Source organism: Nelumbo nucifera, chromosome 5, assembly GCF_055504915.1.
Source record: "Nelumbo nucifera cultivar China Antique chromosome 5, China Antique-T2T, whole genome shotgun sequence".
Taxonomy (NCBI): Eukaryota; Viridiplantae; Streptophyta; class Magnoliopsida; order Proteales; family Nelumbonaceae; genus Nelumbo; species Nelumbo nucifera.
Window position 1 is genome coordinate 54,339,356 of NC_142653.1, and position 17,892 is coordinate 54,357,247.

Consider the following 17,892-nt stretch of genomic DNA (forward strand, 5'->3'; position numbering starts at 1 on the left):
TATGCTTTGGGTGTTGTGTTTTGTTGATGAAACTGAGAATTGGGGGTAGCTATTAGTTGATTGGATGAGTTTTGTTAGTGAATTGGGATCTAGGACTGATAATAGGAATGCCTTCTATTGGATTATAGTGGTTGTTGCTCATAATGTCAGGCTTTCTTTAATTGCACCCTGACATTTGCTTCTAGGTCTTCTGACTTAAGTGTACTGTTTGTTTTAGTAAATTCCAGATTCAAGTTAAATTTGGAATTAAAAGTAAGAAACGGAGGACATATTAATGGGGGGGGGGGGGTGATGGGTAACTTATCGGAAATGTTGCCCTCAGTTGACGCTATACCTTACTGTGTAATGGTATGCAATCCTTTTATGTGTAGGTCATCCTTCACCTTGCCGCTCTGCGTGTTTTGCTAACTGAGGGGGTTTAGGATGTTTTCAAGTAGAACTATCATCTCATTACTTATGGAAATATTTTGCTTTTCCCGTGCACATTCGTGATACTGAAGTTAACTCTGTCGCAATTTGATGTCAACTTAAGCTTGGTTCTCGATTCTCCATATCTTCTCATTCTTTTTCTGTATCATCTTTGTGATGTTTTACTCTTGCAGTATTAATTTACTTTATATCTTACACATATTTCCTATGGTCTTGGATTGTAACATGCTCTATTTGACAATAATGGTTTTTCTCTTGAAGTTGTATGACATATTTTATCTAAACTTTTGTTACTCTTCCAATCCAATTTGTTAGCAAATAGTCCAGAGCATATAAGCAGTCATCATATAGTATTCATACCCCAACATTTCTTTATTATAAACTTAATTTGTATTTTTTTGATAAGCAGCAAAGAGTTCATTAATTTAGAGGCATATAGAAAGAATACAAGGCTGGCTGGAAGACAATCCCAGTCGCCCAAAATAAATCCACTCAGCCCAAAACAATTGATCCCTATGTGCCCCTTGCTTGGCCAAGTGATCTGCCATTCAGTTTGCTGTTCTTCTTATCGAGCTGAAGGTTGCCTCCACCTCCTTAGCTAAAGATTGAATTTCCCTGATGCCTGATTGTCTGTCTATATTCCCAAGCTCTTGGAGTTAAGGTTCAACGTATCGATACACCCCGATGTGTGGAAGGGGTGTATCGGTACTTTCTACCTAGCATAAGCCTTATTTTAGTTTTTTTTTTCAAAAATGGGTCAAGGGTAGGTCTTAGGCCTCTCTACCTGCTGAAATGGGTCAAAAGGACAAAAGACCTGTATTTACTGTTTCAGACTCTCACCGATATGATACGATATGCCTGATATGGGGTGTATCGTGTTAAAATTTTGAACCTTGCTGGAGTATTGTTATTTAACCAAGAAATGATCACCTTGGAATCTCCCTCCACCTCCAATAGTTGTATTCCAAATTTTATGGCTAACCACAACACCTGAATACAGAGCTTTGATAACCCTTGTTGCATCTCTAAATACCCCTCCAACTCTTGCTGGTTTTGGGTTATCTAGCGAAAGTTCCATCAAAGTTTAGCTTTAAGCCCTTGATTTATTGGTGGTTTCCGTTCCATCACAATCTTATCTTTTGTCTTTAAAGAAGTAGCCACTTCTCTCCAAGATCTTACTATTTCGTTGACATTAAATTCCTTGAAAATCTCCATTGTTTTTACCCAGTTGGCAACCTTTAACTTTATGTTCTCTGCTATTTCTTCTACACTCTTTGTTTCTTCTTGAATATTCTTCCATTTTTCTCTTCCCTTATTATCCATAAGACCATTGTTCTTGCTACCTTCTACAATATTCTTCCTATTTTTGTAGGCTGCCTTAGGAAGTTAGGACTAAGCAAACTTGCCGCATCTTGGGGAGCCACCCACCTACACCTGAAGAGAGAGCACATTCACTAGTATTTAGTAAACGGGACCGGATTGGCTGGTCTAACTGGTTGAATGGTGACTTGGGCCTATATCCAGTTCGGTCATGCCCTAGGAACCAGAAAAGGTAGAAAACTGCTCAAAACCGGCTGACCATTTGGTTTAATTGGAAAATCGGTGAACCGGTCTACCATCATCATCCATGCCTTATCCCAACTATATGGGGAAAACTGGTGAATTGGTCCAAGTTTCCTAAAATTGCCCGGGTCTCAAGTGTGTGGAATTTTCAAAATGCAAATGGAAAGATTTGAACCCATGACCTTTTTTTCATGCATATTGTCTTGTTACCATTAATCCATGTCATTATTTGTGTTCATTTATGAATCTTTAATGTACATATTGCATTAATACACATGTATTTTAAAGAATATGTGAGGAGGTTTGCACCCTGGTTAGTTACTTAAAAAAACAAAGAACTAGCCATCTATCCACCACATTCAGGTATAATATTATTCGTATAATATATTATTTATAACATTTATGTGACCCATGGTATATATATATGTATATGCTACATTATCACGGTTCGACCTTTGGTTTGACTACTGTTGAACCTTGGACCCATGAACCTCTCCGCTTTCCGGTTCTATGTCCGGTCTGGTTTTCTGAACATTGCAATTCACAAAGGTACAGGTGTTTAGTAATGGGGAATAGTTTCACTGGCTGCTTTGCAAAGGGGATATATATGAGGAGAAAGACACGTAAAAGGCCTTCTTGTCTATAGCATATTATAGATAGTGATCTTGCCTAGAACCACTTCCCAATAGAAAGCTTGAATCCTAGGATGGACAGGTCTACTCCAAATTTCTTTCACTGGGAAGTTTATCCCCAAGGTATTTGATTGGACTAGAGAATTGAAGAAAGAAGCACAAGAAAATAGACTCATGGGAGAGGGGGACCAAATTCTATTGTCAACAATCTGGCTGTCAAAAAAAAGAAAAAAGCAGAGTCAAGTTTGGACAAAAAGGTGATAAGGGAGTTGCATTGCAAATCTCCAATACCTCTTCAAAACCCAAAATCCCAATTCAACCTAGACAAGGAAACAAACTAGAATTTACAAAAAGAGAGAGAGAGAGAGAGAGAGAGTACAGAAGAGGACATTGTTCTTTGAGTGGAATTGCCAAACCAACGGTCTTCCCAAAACAAAACATTAAAACAACCACCCAAATCATACCTGATAAAGCTTAGAAAGGAAGGAAGAACCTTGTAAATATATATATATATATATATAGGGGGAATTTGCTGAAGAATTAAGAGCCACATTAGCATCCCACCCATTGTCCAAAGCACCATGAATACTCAAAATGACTTTTACGCCAAAGCTTGCATCTTTCTAAAGGTAGGCACCACAACCATTTCCCTAGCGAAGTAGTGTTCTTGTGTAACAAATTCCCTATCCCTAACCCACCTTGCTCTTTGGCCCCACACACCACTTCCCATTGGCCAGATGGTCTTTGCTCCCTTGGTTCCCAAAGAAAATCCCTCATATATTTCTCTAACTTATTTGCTACCTTCGCTGGAATCCTAAAAGTGGACAGGAAATAAATGGGTAAGTTGACCATTGTGGATTTAATCAAAGTTATCTTGCCTCTGAAAAGATATAATTTCTTTTCCACAGCGCCAACTTCTTAGCAAATCTTTCCAGTACTGGTTTCCAAAAATCTTCTGAGCTTGGATTGCCACCAAAAGGAAGCCTGAGGTACTCCAATGCCCAAGTTTTTCTTTCATAGCCCAATAGCTCTGCATAATGCAACTACTCCTCTTCTTGCAAGTTAATTCATGCCACTCCACTCTTCCTTAAGTCCACTCTTAGATTGGAGACCTTTTTAAAAAGAGAAATTATCTCCTTCAGATTCCTGCCCACCTTCACAAAACAGGATCAGGTTGTCTGCAAATTGAAGGTGTGTAACGACAACCTCCTGCCTCCCTACCCTCCAACTTAATTTGTATTTTCAATTACAAGTTGTTTTAACCTCAGTACTTCTAAGAATCATGCATCTCAAGTTGGGTAATATGTACATAATATGTACTTATTTTTGGTATTACATACTATACATTACAGTGAATTGGGGGTGGGGCAGAGCAGGCATGTGATGCCCATTGGCCATACCATTAAGAGCCTGGAGCTTCACGGGTTTGAACCTGCACCTCCTATTTGGAGGGGTACCAAGTAGCCATCTCGACAATGGGGTCATTTATATTATGTAAATAATGTGTACTGGTTGTCTTGCATTGTAATGCCCACTTGTGATTACCATTGCCATGAAGTCTTCTATGGTTGGTTCTGCATTATTGTTGAATTGCTTTGTTGTTCCGCAGGATTTATATAGCCGACCCCATATGGTTGGGATAAGGCTTAGATGTTGATGATCCAATTGTTTGTTTCATTGTATGCTTGGAGAAGAAGTTAGTATTTGGTTTAGGGGATGTTTTTTTTGTTTCATGCTCTTTTTACGTTTGGTTTTGAAGATTTTCCTTTTATTTTCAAACAGGGTACACCAGTGGAAATTCGACAAGCAGCTGGTTTGCTTTTGAAAAATAATTTGAGAACTGCTTTCAAATCCATGGAGCCTTCAAATCAGCAATACATAAAATCAGAATTATTACCTTGCTTAGGAGCAGCAGATAGGCACATCAGGTCTACAGTTGGAACAATTATAAGTGTCATTGTTCAACAAGGGCGGATATTAGGTTGGCCAGACCTCTTGCAAGCCCTCTTACAGTGTTTAGAGAGCAATGACTTAAATCATATGGAAGGTGCTATGGATGCTTTGTACAAGGTATTTATAACTTAATGGTCACTGATATGAGTAACTTATTTATTTTTTTGTTTGAGACGTAACTTTTGTGTTGATGGCGTAAATGAAGTACAAGTTCCTTTAAGTGCTTGTTAAAGCTTCTTGTCTCCTAGTGTACTGGATCACTATGTATTTATCAAAACATAGTAACGTGTGTATGAGCCTGCATTGTGGGCTAACATATAAACATAGGGTGCCAGAAATAAGTTATGGGTAATTACATACAATGAGATATTTGCGCAACTCCATTTAAATTGTCAATAACTAGTGTTATACGGGCAGCAATCTGATATTCGGAAGTGGCATTTTGCAAAATTGATATATGGAATATCCATAATCAGATGAAAAAGGGAGCATCTATTGACATAACATCATCTGTTGCCTATATAATTTTAGCATAATCAATCGAGAAATTCCTAAAATCTTACTACTCTGTTCTGTTCTTTGAAAACTTTATGCTTGCACTTTTTATGTAGATATCATATTCATTTCTGACAAATTAATCATTTGGTGCACCTCAGATTTGTGAAGACATCCCTCAAGAGCTTGATTCAGATGTACCTGGATTAGCTGAACGCCCCATCAATATATTCTTGCCCAGATTGTTCCAGGTGACAGGATAGCTTTTTCTTGCCATGATTGAATGGGCTGGTCTTTTTTCTATGCAATTCCATATGAGTTTGAAGTTGAATGATATATTTTTCTGTGCTATAGTTTATACTGAAAATCATTATTTGGTTTGATTGATTTTCTGTGCTATAGTTTATACTGAAAACCTTTATTTGGTTTGACTGGTGCAGTTTTTCCAATCCCCACATGCCTCACTCAGAAAGCTTTCCTTGGGTTCTGTGAATCAGTTCATTATGTTGATGCTGAAGGCAAGTACATCTGATGTTCTGTTCAATGTTGTAAGATTCAGATCATTCATCAAACTGGAAAGGCCATCTCTTCACAGGTCAAGCAATTCAACCATGAGGTTGACCTAGTGACCCGTAATGTCTAGAGATATAATTATGTATACTATAACATGTATGTCTGTGGTTTAGTGCTTGAAGTGCAAGTCTTGTAAATCATATTTTTGTATATATATATATATATAAGAGTTTTGACCAATCAAAACCCACCCATGAATTTTGATAAATAACACCTAATTGGCTACCACATTTATGATTCTAGTTGACTGGTCAGACGTTTTTCTGACCAGTCAACTAAAAACCAGTCAAAAATAGTGTTGTGGCTTAATGGTAATATTCAATTCTTTGTAAATAGGAGGTTGTGAGTTCAGCTTTCGAGAAAAACTAAAAACCAGATTGCCCTCTCATTACTGAGTTGTGCAGTCCAGTCCAAGTCTTATAACATTGATTCTATTTTCTTCATTTATATTGTTCTGCTGTTGTTGGAAGCACCAGTATTTACTTCTGTTTTTTTTTTTATTTTTTTAAAATTTTTTAACACAGGGTTTATCTCGATCAATGGATCAGTACCTCCAAGGTTTGTTTGTTCTTGCTCTTGATCCTTCTGCGGAGGTGAGAAAATTGGTGAGTATTTCTCAATGCTATTACATGGTCAGGAATGATAGAAAGTTGACTACAAGTATGTACTTTTATCTGAGATGCCTTGCTTTAGAAAGCACATATGTTATGTAGATACTTTTAACATTTTCTCCAAATTGAAAACTCTACACATTTTCGAAACTGTAATTTCGAGTAATACTTTTTGATTACTTTAGTTGCATGATTTCAACTTGGGATAAAGATGAATATTTGATTACTTAAGTACTTGTATTAGATATAACATTAGGGGCTGGTAGATAACATGCACGGTTGATGGGTAGCTTTGCTTCAAAATTCCATAGTAGGTGTTGAATCTAGGGGAAAATCCAGAGAATAGTTGCTGGTTTTCTTCTAGTAGTGGAGAACTACCAGAAAATAACAAAAGAAAAAAAATAGAAATCACTTGTTTCTCCAACCATGATTTCAAGAGGAGAAGAAAAGCAGCTATTAAAGAAGAGCAGAAATTGGTTTTCTCAATTATCACTCTGTTCTTCTGTTCTGCTGTTGCTTCTTTATATCTTTTTCAGAAGGGCTTTAGATATACAAAATTGAAGGTACATGGAGAATCGCTTACTTAGTGTTTTTTTTTTTTTTTGCTTCCTTTATTCCATACTTTAATGTTTTACACCATTAGTTTTTTTTTTTTTTTTTTTGATTAGTAACTTGATCAAAAGATACCAATGTTTTGCAACTTTTTATTAATTTAGGAATTTATGACACTATGGTAGTGTTCTGGCTTTATCAAAATTTTATTACTGTGGTATTTGGCTGCTATTTATTTGCTTACTTTTTTACAGGTTTGTGCTGCCTTTGTTCAGCTAATTGAAGTTCGTCCAGCTTTCCTAGAGGTGTGCTCTTATTTATGTTTCATAGAAACTTGATTCCAATTTTTCTTGTTGTTATGTGTGCAATGACATGATGAGCATGGACAGTGAGGTTGGGAGGAGCCTGAAACTATAAAGGAAAGGAGAAATGAAGAAAATGTGACTTTCAGTCATTCCCAAGGGAATGTCTTATATCCAAGGGTTGCAAGAGGCTCTTGCTGGAGTCTTGGGGGGATAGAGGAAGGGTGGGACTGTGGGAGGGGCAGGAACTAAGTGGTGAAAGGAGGTTGGATCCTTCCTTGCGCGGCATTGGGTTTATATTGGGTTGTGTTTTTGTGGATGTTAGTTTGTTGGTATTTTGAGGTATTTATAATGGAAGTGGTTGAGATTTTAGAGTGATATATGGGACTGTTGTTTCTTCTGACCTCCTTTTCTTCTACTGATACTCCTTGTGTTGTTTTCTTAGACCTTATTCCATTTTAAGTGTATTCAAGATGGCAAGATAGCTAGAAGGATATGGAAACTATTGCAGATGGTTTATTAGAATTACTTCCTTTAGATCTAGATTTAAGTATTATTTCTGTCCCTTCTATTATCGACATTCCATTCTTACAGACTTGGGTCTTCCCATTGCTAATTCTTCTCTTACTCCAGATTTGATATTCCCACTGAATAATGAAAAGAAGTCAGAAAATGTATCTTACACCTTATTTCTAATTTTGTTATTTATGCTAATTTTTCACATTTTTATGAGACTTTCTTTGCAACCATTTCATCTATTACTATTCTAAAAATTGTTTCAGAGGCTTTATCTAAGCTAGAGTGAAAGGCAGCTAGATATAGTGAGATGGAAGCACTTATTAAGAATGAAACTTGGGAGCAGATAGTTCTCCCTAAAGGGAAGGAACTAGTAGGGTGCAGATGGGTTTTTATGGGCAATTAGAAATCAGATGGATCAGTGAAGAGATAAAGCCGGACTTGTGGTAATAGGGACATACTCAAACCTAAGGAATTGATTTTACTGAAGCATTTGCTCCTGTATCTAGAAATGAATTCTATTAGAGTTTTGTTGGTTGTTGCAACTTGTTGTTCTTGGCCTTTATATAAACTTGATGTACAAAGTGCCTTTCTACATGGTGATTTGCAGGTAGAAGTTTAGATGCTCCTTCCTCTAGGCATTAAGGTGGTTCTAGGGAAAGTTTGCAAACTTAGGAAGTCTATTTATGGGTTCAAGCAATCAGCCAAAGCTTGGTTTGATTGGTTCATCAAAGTCATTAAGAGAATTGATATAGTGCTTAATAAAATTTACCTTTACTGATAAAAATAGGTGAACTCACTTTCAGCCCTCATTGTTTATGTTGATGATATTGTGGCATGACTCATGAGGCAATTCAATAACTGAAAACCTTCTTTGCCTGAAAATTTAAAATTTTGGAGATCTTAGATACTTTCTTGGTATTGAGGTTGTAAGGTCAAAGTGGGGTATCTTTATTTCTCAGAGAAAGTACACTCTTGATCTACTTGAGAAGAAATAAGAAAACAAGGGTCAACACTTGCAGGCACAAGACCCAAATCATCACCTTTATAGTAGGGATGGAGACTTAAGTAGCGCTCGGTAGCACTGAATAGACCTCTGAATGCTGAAAATATTGCTTTTTCAATGGCTGGAGGTTGTTTGGTTGCACCTCTGAACTGTTCCTCTGAACATCGAAAATACCTGAATCGTTCAGCGATTGAGCTACCTCTGAGTGCATTCGGAGGTAGCGGACAAAACTTCGCTTCCAACAGTGCTCCTTTGTGAAAATCAAAAACCCAAAATTGCCCAGTAGCAGACAGTGGTGACCGGTCTCCCCACCATTCTCTCTTGCACAATGGCAACAACTGAGCTCTCTCATTTATTTGCTGCATTTTCTGTCAATTAAACAGAAGACAAACCAGCTCACTGCTAGCTCCCCTCCCGTTTTTTTTTTTCCTGTGGCCAGTGGCAACTCTGTTCTTCATTTTCGGGTTCCACTCTCAGTTTTTCTTTCTGCATGGTGGCCACTCTGTTTTGCATTTCGGAAAAAAGAACTACTATGTTATGTGTTTTCTGAAAGGAGGAGCAGAAAAAGAATAAGAAGGTGGAAAATGAGAAAGAGGAGAGATGGGGAAGAAGAGTGGCTGACACTGCTCCGTGTCACCGCTTGTGAAGCAGACTTGGGATGGGTGTGCCCTTCTAGAAAAACAAGTAAAAAGATTTTGTAAGAACTTACCTTATCTGTGCCCCATGTAAAAATAAATCAAAATTTATTTCTCTCCATACCCTATTTTTTATCTTCTTGCCACAGCACTTTTTTGACCATTTAATTTTTTAATATTTATATTTTAAACTTATATTTTACCTTTTTCTCTCCAAAATTCTAATTTTTCTATAAATAAATTAATATGATTTTATAATATTTAATAAAATATTATAATATTTGTTCAATTAATATTATTTTTATAATATTAATCTTTTTATTAATGTTTTTAATCTTGTTTATCATTTTTTAAATTTTATTCTTTCTTAATATTTACTTTTTTTATTATTTATGATATCATAATATTTTAATCATTTTTGCTATTGTTATTTTAAATGACAATTTGAGGGGTAAGTTTGTATAATGCACATTTTTCAGATGTCACAACATTCAGATTGTCGAACAACTCCACTGCATTCAGATGAGTGTGAAAGCGGAAAAGCAAATTTTCCATTGAATGCTTTCAGAGCTTTTCAAAGTTTTTTTTTTTTTTGTTGCTTTTCAGATTTGACTTCAGATTTACTGAAAACCACCTTAGACTTGCTAGAAGATAAAGGGATTTACTAGTGATTAGCGGATTGATTATTATATCTATCTCTAACTTGGACATTGCTTGTATTAGAATATTTTTCTGGTGCAGAGCTTGAATAGTTTGTGGGAGTTGTAATGCGTGTTTTATCTGGAGGGGCTCCTTCTTGCTTGGATGCTTGTTGTATTGTATTATCTCTTTTTGGTTAGCAATAAAATTTTACTTTACCTTTCTTCAATAAAAAAAACATTGCTTGTGCAGTTGGGGTGATAATTCACTATATGCATGCTCCTTGTGTTCCTCATCTAGAAGTTTCTGAAGATATTTAGATATTTGAAAAACTCTCCTAGGAGAAGATTGCTTTTTTCTGATCATGTCATTTAGAGTTAGATGCATGCACTGGTGCTGTTTGGGCTGTTTCTTACAGATGATTGACACTCTTAGGGATGTTAATGAGTTGGGTTTGTCTCAACCTAACCTGACCTGTAGATCAATATTGAGCATACCCCAATCTGAAACTCGTTTTAGACTACCCGACCCTAACCTGACAGGGTCAACTGACATCCCTAGACATTCTACATCCAGATATTGTACCTTTCTGGGAGGAAATTTAGTTACTTGGAGGAGCAGAAAACAGAATGTGGTGTCTAGATCAAGTATTGAAGTTGAATTTTGGTATGGCTAGTGGTATCTTATAATTGATGTGACTGGAATTGTTGGGCAAAGAGATGGGCATTGTCATAAATGAACTGAAGAGACTGTCTTTCATGTAGAGGTAGATTGACACTTAATTAGGGAGGAGGTGGACTTGAAAGAAATCTTTCATATGTTAAAGGACCAAGGACCAAGTAGCTGATTTTCTAACTAAGGGTCTGAGTAATAAGAAGTTAAATCATGTTTTCAGCAAGTTGAGTATGACAGATATCAATGCTTTACTTTAGGGGGGGAGTATAGAGATGTCTAGAGAGTTGAGTGCTTGTGTTTGTCATTTATTTTTAGGAGGGGTGCTATTGTAATTTTCTCTTAGTTAAAGCTTAACTAGCAAACATGTGGGCTGACCAAGGCTAACACCTATGAATTCTCATGAACAGATTTCTCCTTCTCTTCCTCTATCACTTCTCTTCTATTTCTTCTCACATACATGAATCAAATCAAGGGTGATTGCCGCTTGGTTTATCTCTACTAGCATGTTTCAAATTGGAAAGGAAAAATTAACGATAGTAAACCTTTAATCTTCCAGAGTTTACTCACTACCAAATTTTTCAGTCACTAGAGATCCATTTTTCTAGAAAATTGCAGCCTGGGCTCTGTTTGACCAAATTGACCCATTATATATTTCTTGAGCAAAATCTCCCACTCAACTTCTTCACCAATCGTTTCACTCAGTAGACTGCCCTTCCTCTACCTGATTTAATTACAGAAACCAGATTTTCAGAATATAATTCTTATATTAATTATTGGTTTGAGTTAGATTGTCTTTTATTTTTCTGGATTGATTTATTTCTGTTCTATTTTGTGCTGTGCGTTATATGTTGTACTAATCTTCTATCACCAGATTTTCCAGTCACTGGAGACAAATTTTTCTAGTGAACTGTAGTCTAGGCTCTGTTTGTGCAAATTGTCCCATTAGACATTTCCTGTGCAAAACCTTACTTCTCAACTTGTTTAGTAAACACCTATATATATCACTGGACAAGCTTTCCTGTCATTGATATTTAGTAACAACATACAGATCTATGAAGTTTATATCTTGGTCTAATTATCGGTTGGAGACTTGGAGTTAGGCTATGCTTGGTTTATTTTTTGGGATTGATTTATGTCATTTATTTTGTTTTGTATGTTATGTGTAATATTCCTTTATTGCAATTCTTAGTATGATCTTTATTATTTATTGCAGCCCCACTTGAGAAATGTTATCGAATATATGTTGCAAGCCAACAAGGATGATGATGATGAAGTTGCACTTGAAGCTTGTGAATTTTGGTATACCTCTGCTTTTACTTTGGATAAAATTTTCTGGTTGATAATATTTATTTTTATCATGTAGTTGTGCTGTATAGTATGGATGATGATGAACTCAAGGGTGCAGTAGGATGGTTTTGTAGATTTCCTATCAAGTTTATCTTAAAATTACTTTCTGTTTCCAGGGATACAGGATACCCTTATAATATGTGTTGTGCTATCCTGCCCAAGTTATGGCTTCTGTCTATTAAATTATTAAATATGATATTGAGAAGTCAGTTCACGTGGTGCTGTTATAAGATGGGATATGCACTTATTGAATCCTTGTGCCCCTTTGAGAACCTCTATGACTATCAACGATGTCTTCCACAACATAGTTTTAGATGTTGTTGATCTCAGTAAAAAACAATGTTTTAAAACGCGGTGGCGTGATGCTAGGCGTAGTTCAAAATGTAAGAGGCATAAGCCTCCTTAAGAGGGGGAGGAGGAGGAAGAGGGCGGGGGACTTTTTTTTTTTTAATGAAGATATTTTATATTAAGAAGAATGAAGATGCATAACACTAGCTGAAAGGGGGGTTGTTGAAGTGGAGGTGAGCGAGCCAGGACGGAGCAAGACCCTCCCAGAAGAAACAAAAAAGAAAAACAAATTGAGGTGCATTGAAAAGGGGTTGGGGGTGATGCCCCCGGCCAAGGGGGTCCAGGAGCTCCACCCAGTCCCAAACTTTCTTTCCCCTTCTCTTTCCTTCCCTTCCCTTTTCTTTTCTTTCTTTTTCTCTTTTTTTTTTCCTTTTCTTTCCCTTTCCTTTCCTTTCTTTTCTTTTCTTCTTTTTTCTTCTGTCTTTTTGTGTGAGGCGCATGAGGTGTACACCTCAGAGGCATCTATGCTTCTGGCATTCACCTCAGGGCATTTTGGTGGTGCCTCACCTGGAGGCGTGCCTCCAGTTACATGCCTCCCACACCTTTTAAAAGACTGGTAAAAACACTGAAATTGCATTCCTGTAGGTATTGTATTTTTGCAATTCTTTTTTCTGTAATCTGAATCCAGAAATACATTGGCAAGTTATGTTGAATTCCTTTTTGTGGTTTCTGAATGCCATGTAAGCTGCAATTGGTTTTTGTTTTTAAAAGCAAATTGAGGCATTTGCAAACAACTCCTGAACCATCAAGATTGATTCATAAAAGAAGGAAAACCTCAAAGTTGGGCTTTCAAAAACATGTTAATTTCTTGGAATCTACAACAGATATCTTCCATTTGATTTCAACAACACCCTACAGAGAATTAATTTTCATGTTTTTGGGGTGATTTAGATTAAAAAATTGCTGAATACCCCCTTAAAGTTCTCAAGATTAAAAAATAACCTGGAAGATCGTCTTCTTAGGAACAAAGTGAGCTTAGTCACACTTGAAACTAGGGACCTTGGGGGGCAGGGATGCACAATATCAGTCCAAGAGCATTTACAATTTTACATTTGCATATTGAAAAAAGTTAATGGTAGATGAGTTGCCTTGTAAGGGAGCCTTCTTAGCCTACCTAGGTAGCTAGGTAAGATCTCCGTCTCTCTTTCTTCCCCCTTCATTTCTTCCTTTATATATCCCTATCCTTTCCTCCTTCCTCAGTTCTTCCCAGGGGTGGATTCGAGCCAAGCCGAGCTGAATAGGTTGTTATTCGAGCTTGGCTCGCCAAGACAGTATGAGGCTTGAGCTCGGTTCGAGCTAGAGACTTGAGCTCGAGTCAAAAGCTCATAAGCTCGAGCTCGATTGTGAGTCAAAAATTATATATAAAAAATGTATTTTTTATTTGATATTTAAAAATTAATAATTATAATAATTAGTTATTATTATATATAAAAAATATTATGTATGTATGTAGAAGCTTGATTAGGCTTGCGAGCCTCACGAGCTGAGCTGTATTAGGCTCGAGCTCGGATCGATTAGCAAACGAGCCTATAAATGAGGCTCGATCCCGACTCGAAGCTCGGTTTAAACTGAGCTGAGACGAGCTCGAATAGCTCGTGAAAAGCTTGGCTCGTTGCATTCCTCCTGTGTGTTCCTTCTTTTAACACATTGTTTTCCCAATTTAACTAATGCTGGAGTTGGAGATTCTGAACTGATGGAAAAGTGAACTGCTATAGTGTGAAATGGTTTGTAGCTAAAGTAAAACCAGGTTAGCAAAAGTGGAATATTGATATGAGAATCCTCTAATTTCTCATTGATTTATTGGAACTAGGCCATACTAAGGCTATGTTTGGTTAAAATTCTGCTTAAAAAAAATCACTATTTGAAGAATGAGTTTTAAGCCAAAAATGATTCTTTTTTGATGTATTTTTAAACTCAAAAGAATCAGTTCTTAAAAGTTAATATGAGTTTCATCCCTAAAGAACTCTCTGGCAATTTCCTACATCCAAATCACAAAACTCATTAGATTAATTCTCTGAAAGTATTTCAAACATAACCTAAGATGCACTATTTGACATTTCAAACACTCAAAGTTGCTCTGTGCCTTGTTTGAGATACATTTTGTTGCTTTATTTATAATACACTGCTATTAGCTTAGGGATATTTCTGCTGTACTTGGCAAAGTGGGAAGCAGGTTCACTGTCTATCCTCTGGTTCCTGGTGTTAGGTTGAAGGTTTTGTATGTATGGATGGTTCGGCTGATAAGAGTTCTTATTAGCCTGTATTTGAGTTTAAGTTGTTATGTACTGGGCCTGTGCTAATGGGCTTAAGTCTGTTTAGTGTTTTAAGTTGTCTGGGTGTCCCATCACTAATCAGGGGCATCCCAGTCATTTCATGTAACGTTGTACTGTACTTTAATATAAATAATAGTACTGTCGACTGGGGAAGACTAGTTCGACATTTCAGCATCTCTTCTTCTTCTCCTCTTTTCTGCTACTTCGGCTACAGTAGTTTAGCTTTCATGGTATCAGAGCATTAGCTTCTTCCTGGTTTCAGCCGGCGCACACTCTCTTCTCTTGCTGTTTTTTCATCTTCTCTCTTCCTTTTCTGGGTTGCTGCAGTAAAGACCTAGGGGTGTAAGAGAGTAAAGCAAGTTCGAACCTAGGGTTTCTCTTGGTTGTAGGACTCAAGGGAAGTAAGACCCAGAAGTAGATGTCCTACTAGGTTATTTCCAGCAAATAGTAGCTATTTGGCTACTAAGAGAGGTCTGTATAGGACAGACCTAGTTGAGGACTGATTTCAGCAGTCCTAGCACTAGCCGAAAGGGGGGGAGCTTCCTCTACAGTTGCAGCTTCGGTGCTCCAGCAAGACTTGCACAGACTTAGCTTCTTCTACAGAGCCCACTGTTCACTTGCTACTGTTGCAGCCTCGAACTGTTCACTTGCTACTGTACCCGAACTGTTGCAGTTTCAGTTCAGCCCAAGTGAAGTCTATCTAGTGTTCTACCAGCACTGTGAACACTTCTACCAGCATAGCAAAATGGTAAACAGCTCCAAGTTCAGGTTGGTTATCAGTCCGAAATCCCTCACCACTGCTGTGAGATTACCTAGGGAGCTGCCAGCTCCAGATTGTTCAGCACTGTGAACCCTAGTTGAGGACTGATGTCAGCAGTCCTAGTATTGGCCGCAAGGAGGGGCACTCTCTTTACAGTTGCAGTACTCGAAGTTCAAGTGGAGTCTGCATAGCACAATAGTTGAGAATCCTTAGCTTCAGGTCGGTTACCAGTTCAGAACTCCTTGCTTGCTGCTGTAACTGAACTGTTTCAGAATTGTGACAGTCTCGGCAAGTCTGAAACTGTGTCGAGTGCTGTCAGAACCTGCTGTGATCATTTCGGCTAATCAGAATCTGCTCCAGAACTGGTTCAAAATCTTCAGAACTGCTTCGGCTAGTCTTAATCAGTGTCACCTGCACAGTGGCTGCAGTCAAGATGTCTTCAATACCCAGAGAAGTTTCTTCTAGAGATAACAGGCCTATGGCAAGTGGGAATCTTGTCACCAGCAACAATGATGACGACTCACAAAATACACCAACAATGTCTCCTTCTCCTATGGGACAGGTTGCTGATTCCTCTGGAACTGGTACTTTGGGCTTCACTGCTAGCGAGGTAGAGGACCTTAGCAGGGCATTGGCCCGTCTAAGGAATAATTCTTTGCTTCTACATCTCTTGCCAGATCACTTACAACCTCTGCCTTTAGTGCCACTGGATCTATTGACTCTACTTCTTGGGTTATTGATTCCGGTGCAACTGACCACATGACACATATGTCTTCCCTATTCTCTTCATATCATTTGTTGTCTGGTCAGGATAAGATGAGAGTTGCTGATGGGTCTTTCTCCACTATATCTGGAAAGGGAATGGTTGACCTAAGCAAGGACCTCTCTCTAAAATCAGTTTTGCATGTTTCCAGTCTCACCTCAAATCTTTTGTCTGTTTCAAAGCTTACCAAAAATTTGAACTGTAGTATAACTTTTTTTCCTACTCATTGTGTCTTCCAGGACAGATTGACAAGGAGAACGATTGGGTGCGGTCATGAGTATGGAGGACTCTACTATCTTGATGCAGACATCGGTTCAGCCTTACAAGCATCTGCTGGTAGTAGTTCGGAGAGTGTGGAGTCAAAAGCTAAGTTGCATCTTTGGCATGCTAGACTAGGTCATGTGTCTTTCTCCTCATTAGAAATGTTGTTTCCCGAACTGTTTAAGGGCATTTCAAGTCAGAGTTTAACCTATGAAGTATGTCAAGTGTCAAAACAATGTAGAACTGTGTATCCAATTTCCAGTAATGATATTTGTGCTCCTTTTGATTTGGTTCATTCTGATGTCTGGGGCCCTTCACCCATTGTTTCTTTTGATGGCTTTCGGTACTTTATCAGTTTTATTGACCACTACTCTCGATGCACATGGATTTACCTATTAAAAGGACGGGATGAAGTACCACGGATAACTATGGCATTTTGCAAGATGGTTGAAACTCAGTTTAATAAGAAGATTAAGCAATTCAGGTCAGACAATGCTGCTGAATACTTTGAAAAATCCTTGAACTTATTCATGGAAGATGTTGGCATACTACATCAGTCATCCTGTGCTTATACCCCTCAGCAGAATGGGGTTGCTGAGCGCAAGAATAGATATCTATTGGAGACGGCTCGAGCCTTGCTATTCCAGCACAAAGTCCCCAAGCAATACTGGTCTCAAGCGGTTCTTACTGCATCATATCTGATAAATCGGATGCCATCTAAGGTGTTGGGTATGAAAACCCCTTTCTCTGTTTTGTGTCCCACTCTTCCAGATTTTTCCCTTCCTCCTCGGGTCTTTGGCTGTATATGTTTCATACATGTGAAGGATCCAAAGAAGACCAAGTTGGATCCTAAGGCTACAAAGGGAGTATTCCTGGGGTACTCTCCTACACAAAAGGGTTACAAGTGTTATGACCCTGTCTCCAAGAGAAAGTATATCACCAGAGATGTGGTCTTCTTTGAGTCTCAACCCTATTTTCAGTCTTCTCAGAATCCTCTTCAGGGGGAGACTAGTGGGATGGAAGAGGATTCTCATTCTCCTTTTTTTGTTCTCCTATCTACCTCGGATCTTCCATCCTCTCCTCCTACTCCTTGTTATGGCATTCCAGGTCAACCCAGTGAGGCTTCCACTGTGCCGGTTACCTTTCCTGAAGGCTCTAGTAGGCAACAGAAAGAGATACTTACATACAACAGAAGAAAAATGGGCCCTCAATCTCATGACAGCAACCAGTTGGACTCGGATCAATCTGTCTCTACAATCCAAGGTAATTCCAACTCACATACTTCTGATTTGGATCTTCCTATTGCTCTCCGTAAGCCTATTCGCTCTTGCACCACCCGACACCCCATTGCTGATTTTGTTTCTTACTCACATTTATCTCCTGCCTATCACTCCTTTGTGTCTGCTCTTTCCTCTGTGCGTGTTCCTTCTAGGTACTCAGAGGCTGTGTCTAATCCAAGGTGGAAAGAAGCTATGAATGAAGAGATTGAAGCCCTAATGAAAGCAAGAACTTGGGAATTAGTGGATCTGCCAGAGGGGAAGAGCACTGTTGGGTGCAAG

At 38.1% G+C, this 17,892-nt stretch overlaps 1 protein-coding gene across 4 annotated transcripts in view; it reads left to right on the forward strand.

The window, feature by feature from the left end:
• Nucleotides 1-17,892, forward strand: part of LOC104596758 (transportin-1-like) — a 114,974-nt gene that overhangs the window by 485 nt on the left and 96,597 nt on the right. For all 4 annotated transcript variants that reach the window (XR_735094.3, XR_735093.3, XR_016076153.1 and 1 more), the window contains exons 2-7: nt 4,407-4,694; nt 5,234-5,323; nt 5,513-5,590; nt 6,170-6,250; nt 7,063-7,113; nt 11,795-11,880. Coding sequence is in view for 1 of the 4 variants with exons in the window: in XM_010258037.3 (XP_010256339.1) it covers nt 4,407-4,694; nt 5,234-5,323; nt 5,513-5,590; nt 6,170-6,250; nt 7,063-7,113; nt 11,795-11,880 (674 nt within the window). In the remaining 3 variants the exon portion in view is untranslated. The remainder of the gene's footprint in view (nt 1-4,406; nt 4,695-5,233; nt 5,324-5,512; nt 5,591-6,169; nt 6,251-7,062; nt 7,114-11,794; nt 11,881-17,892) is intronic.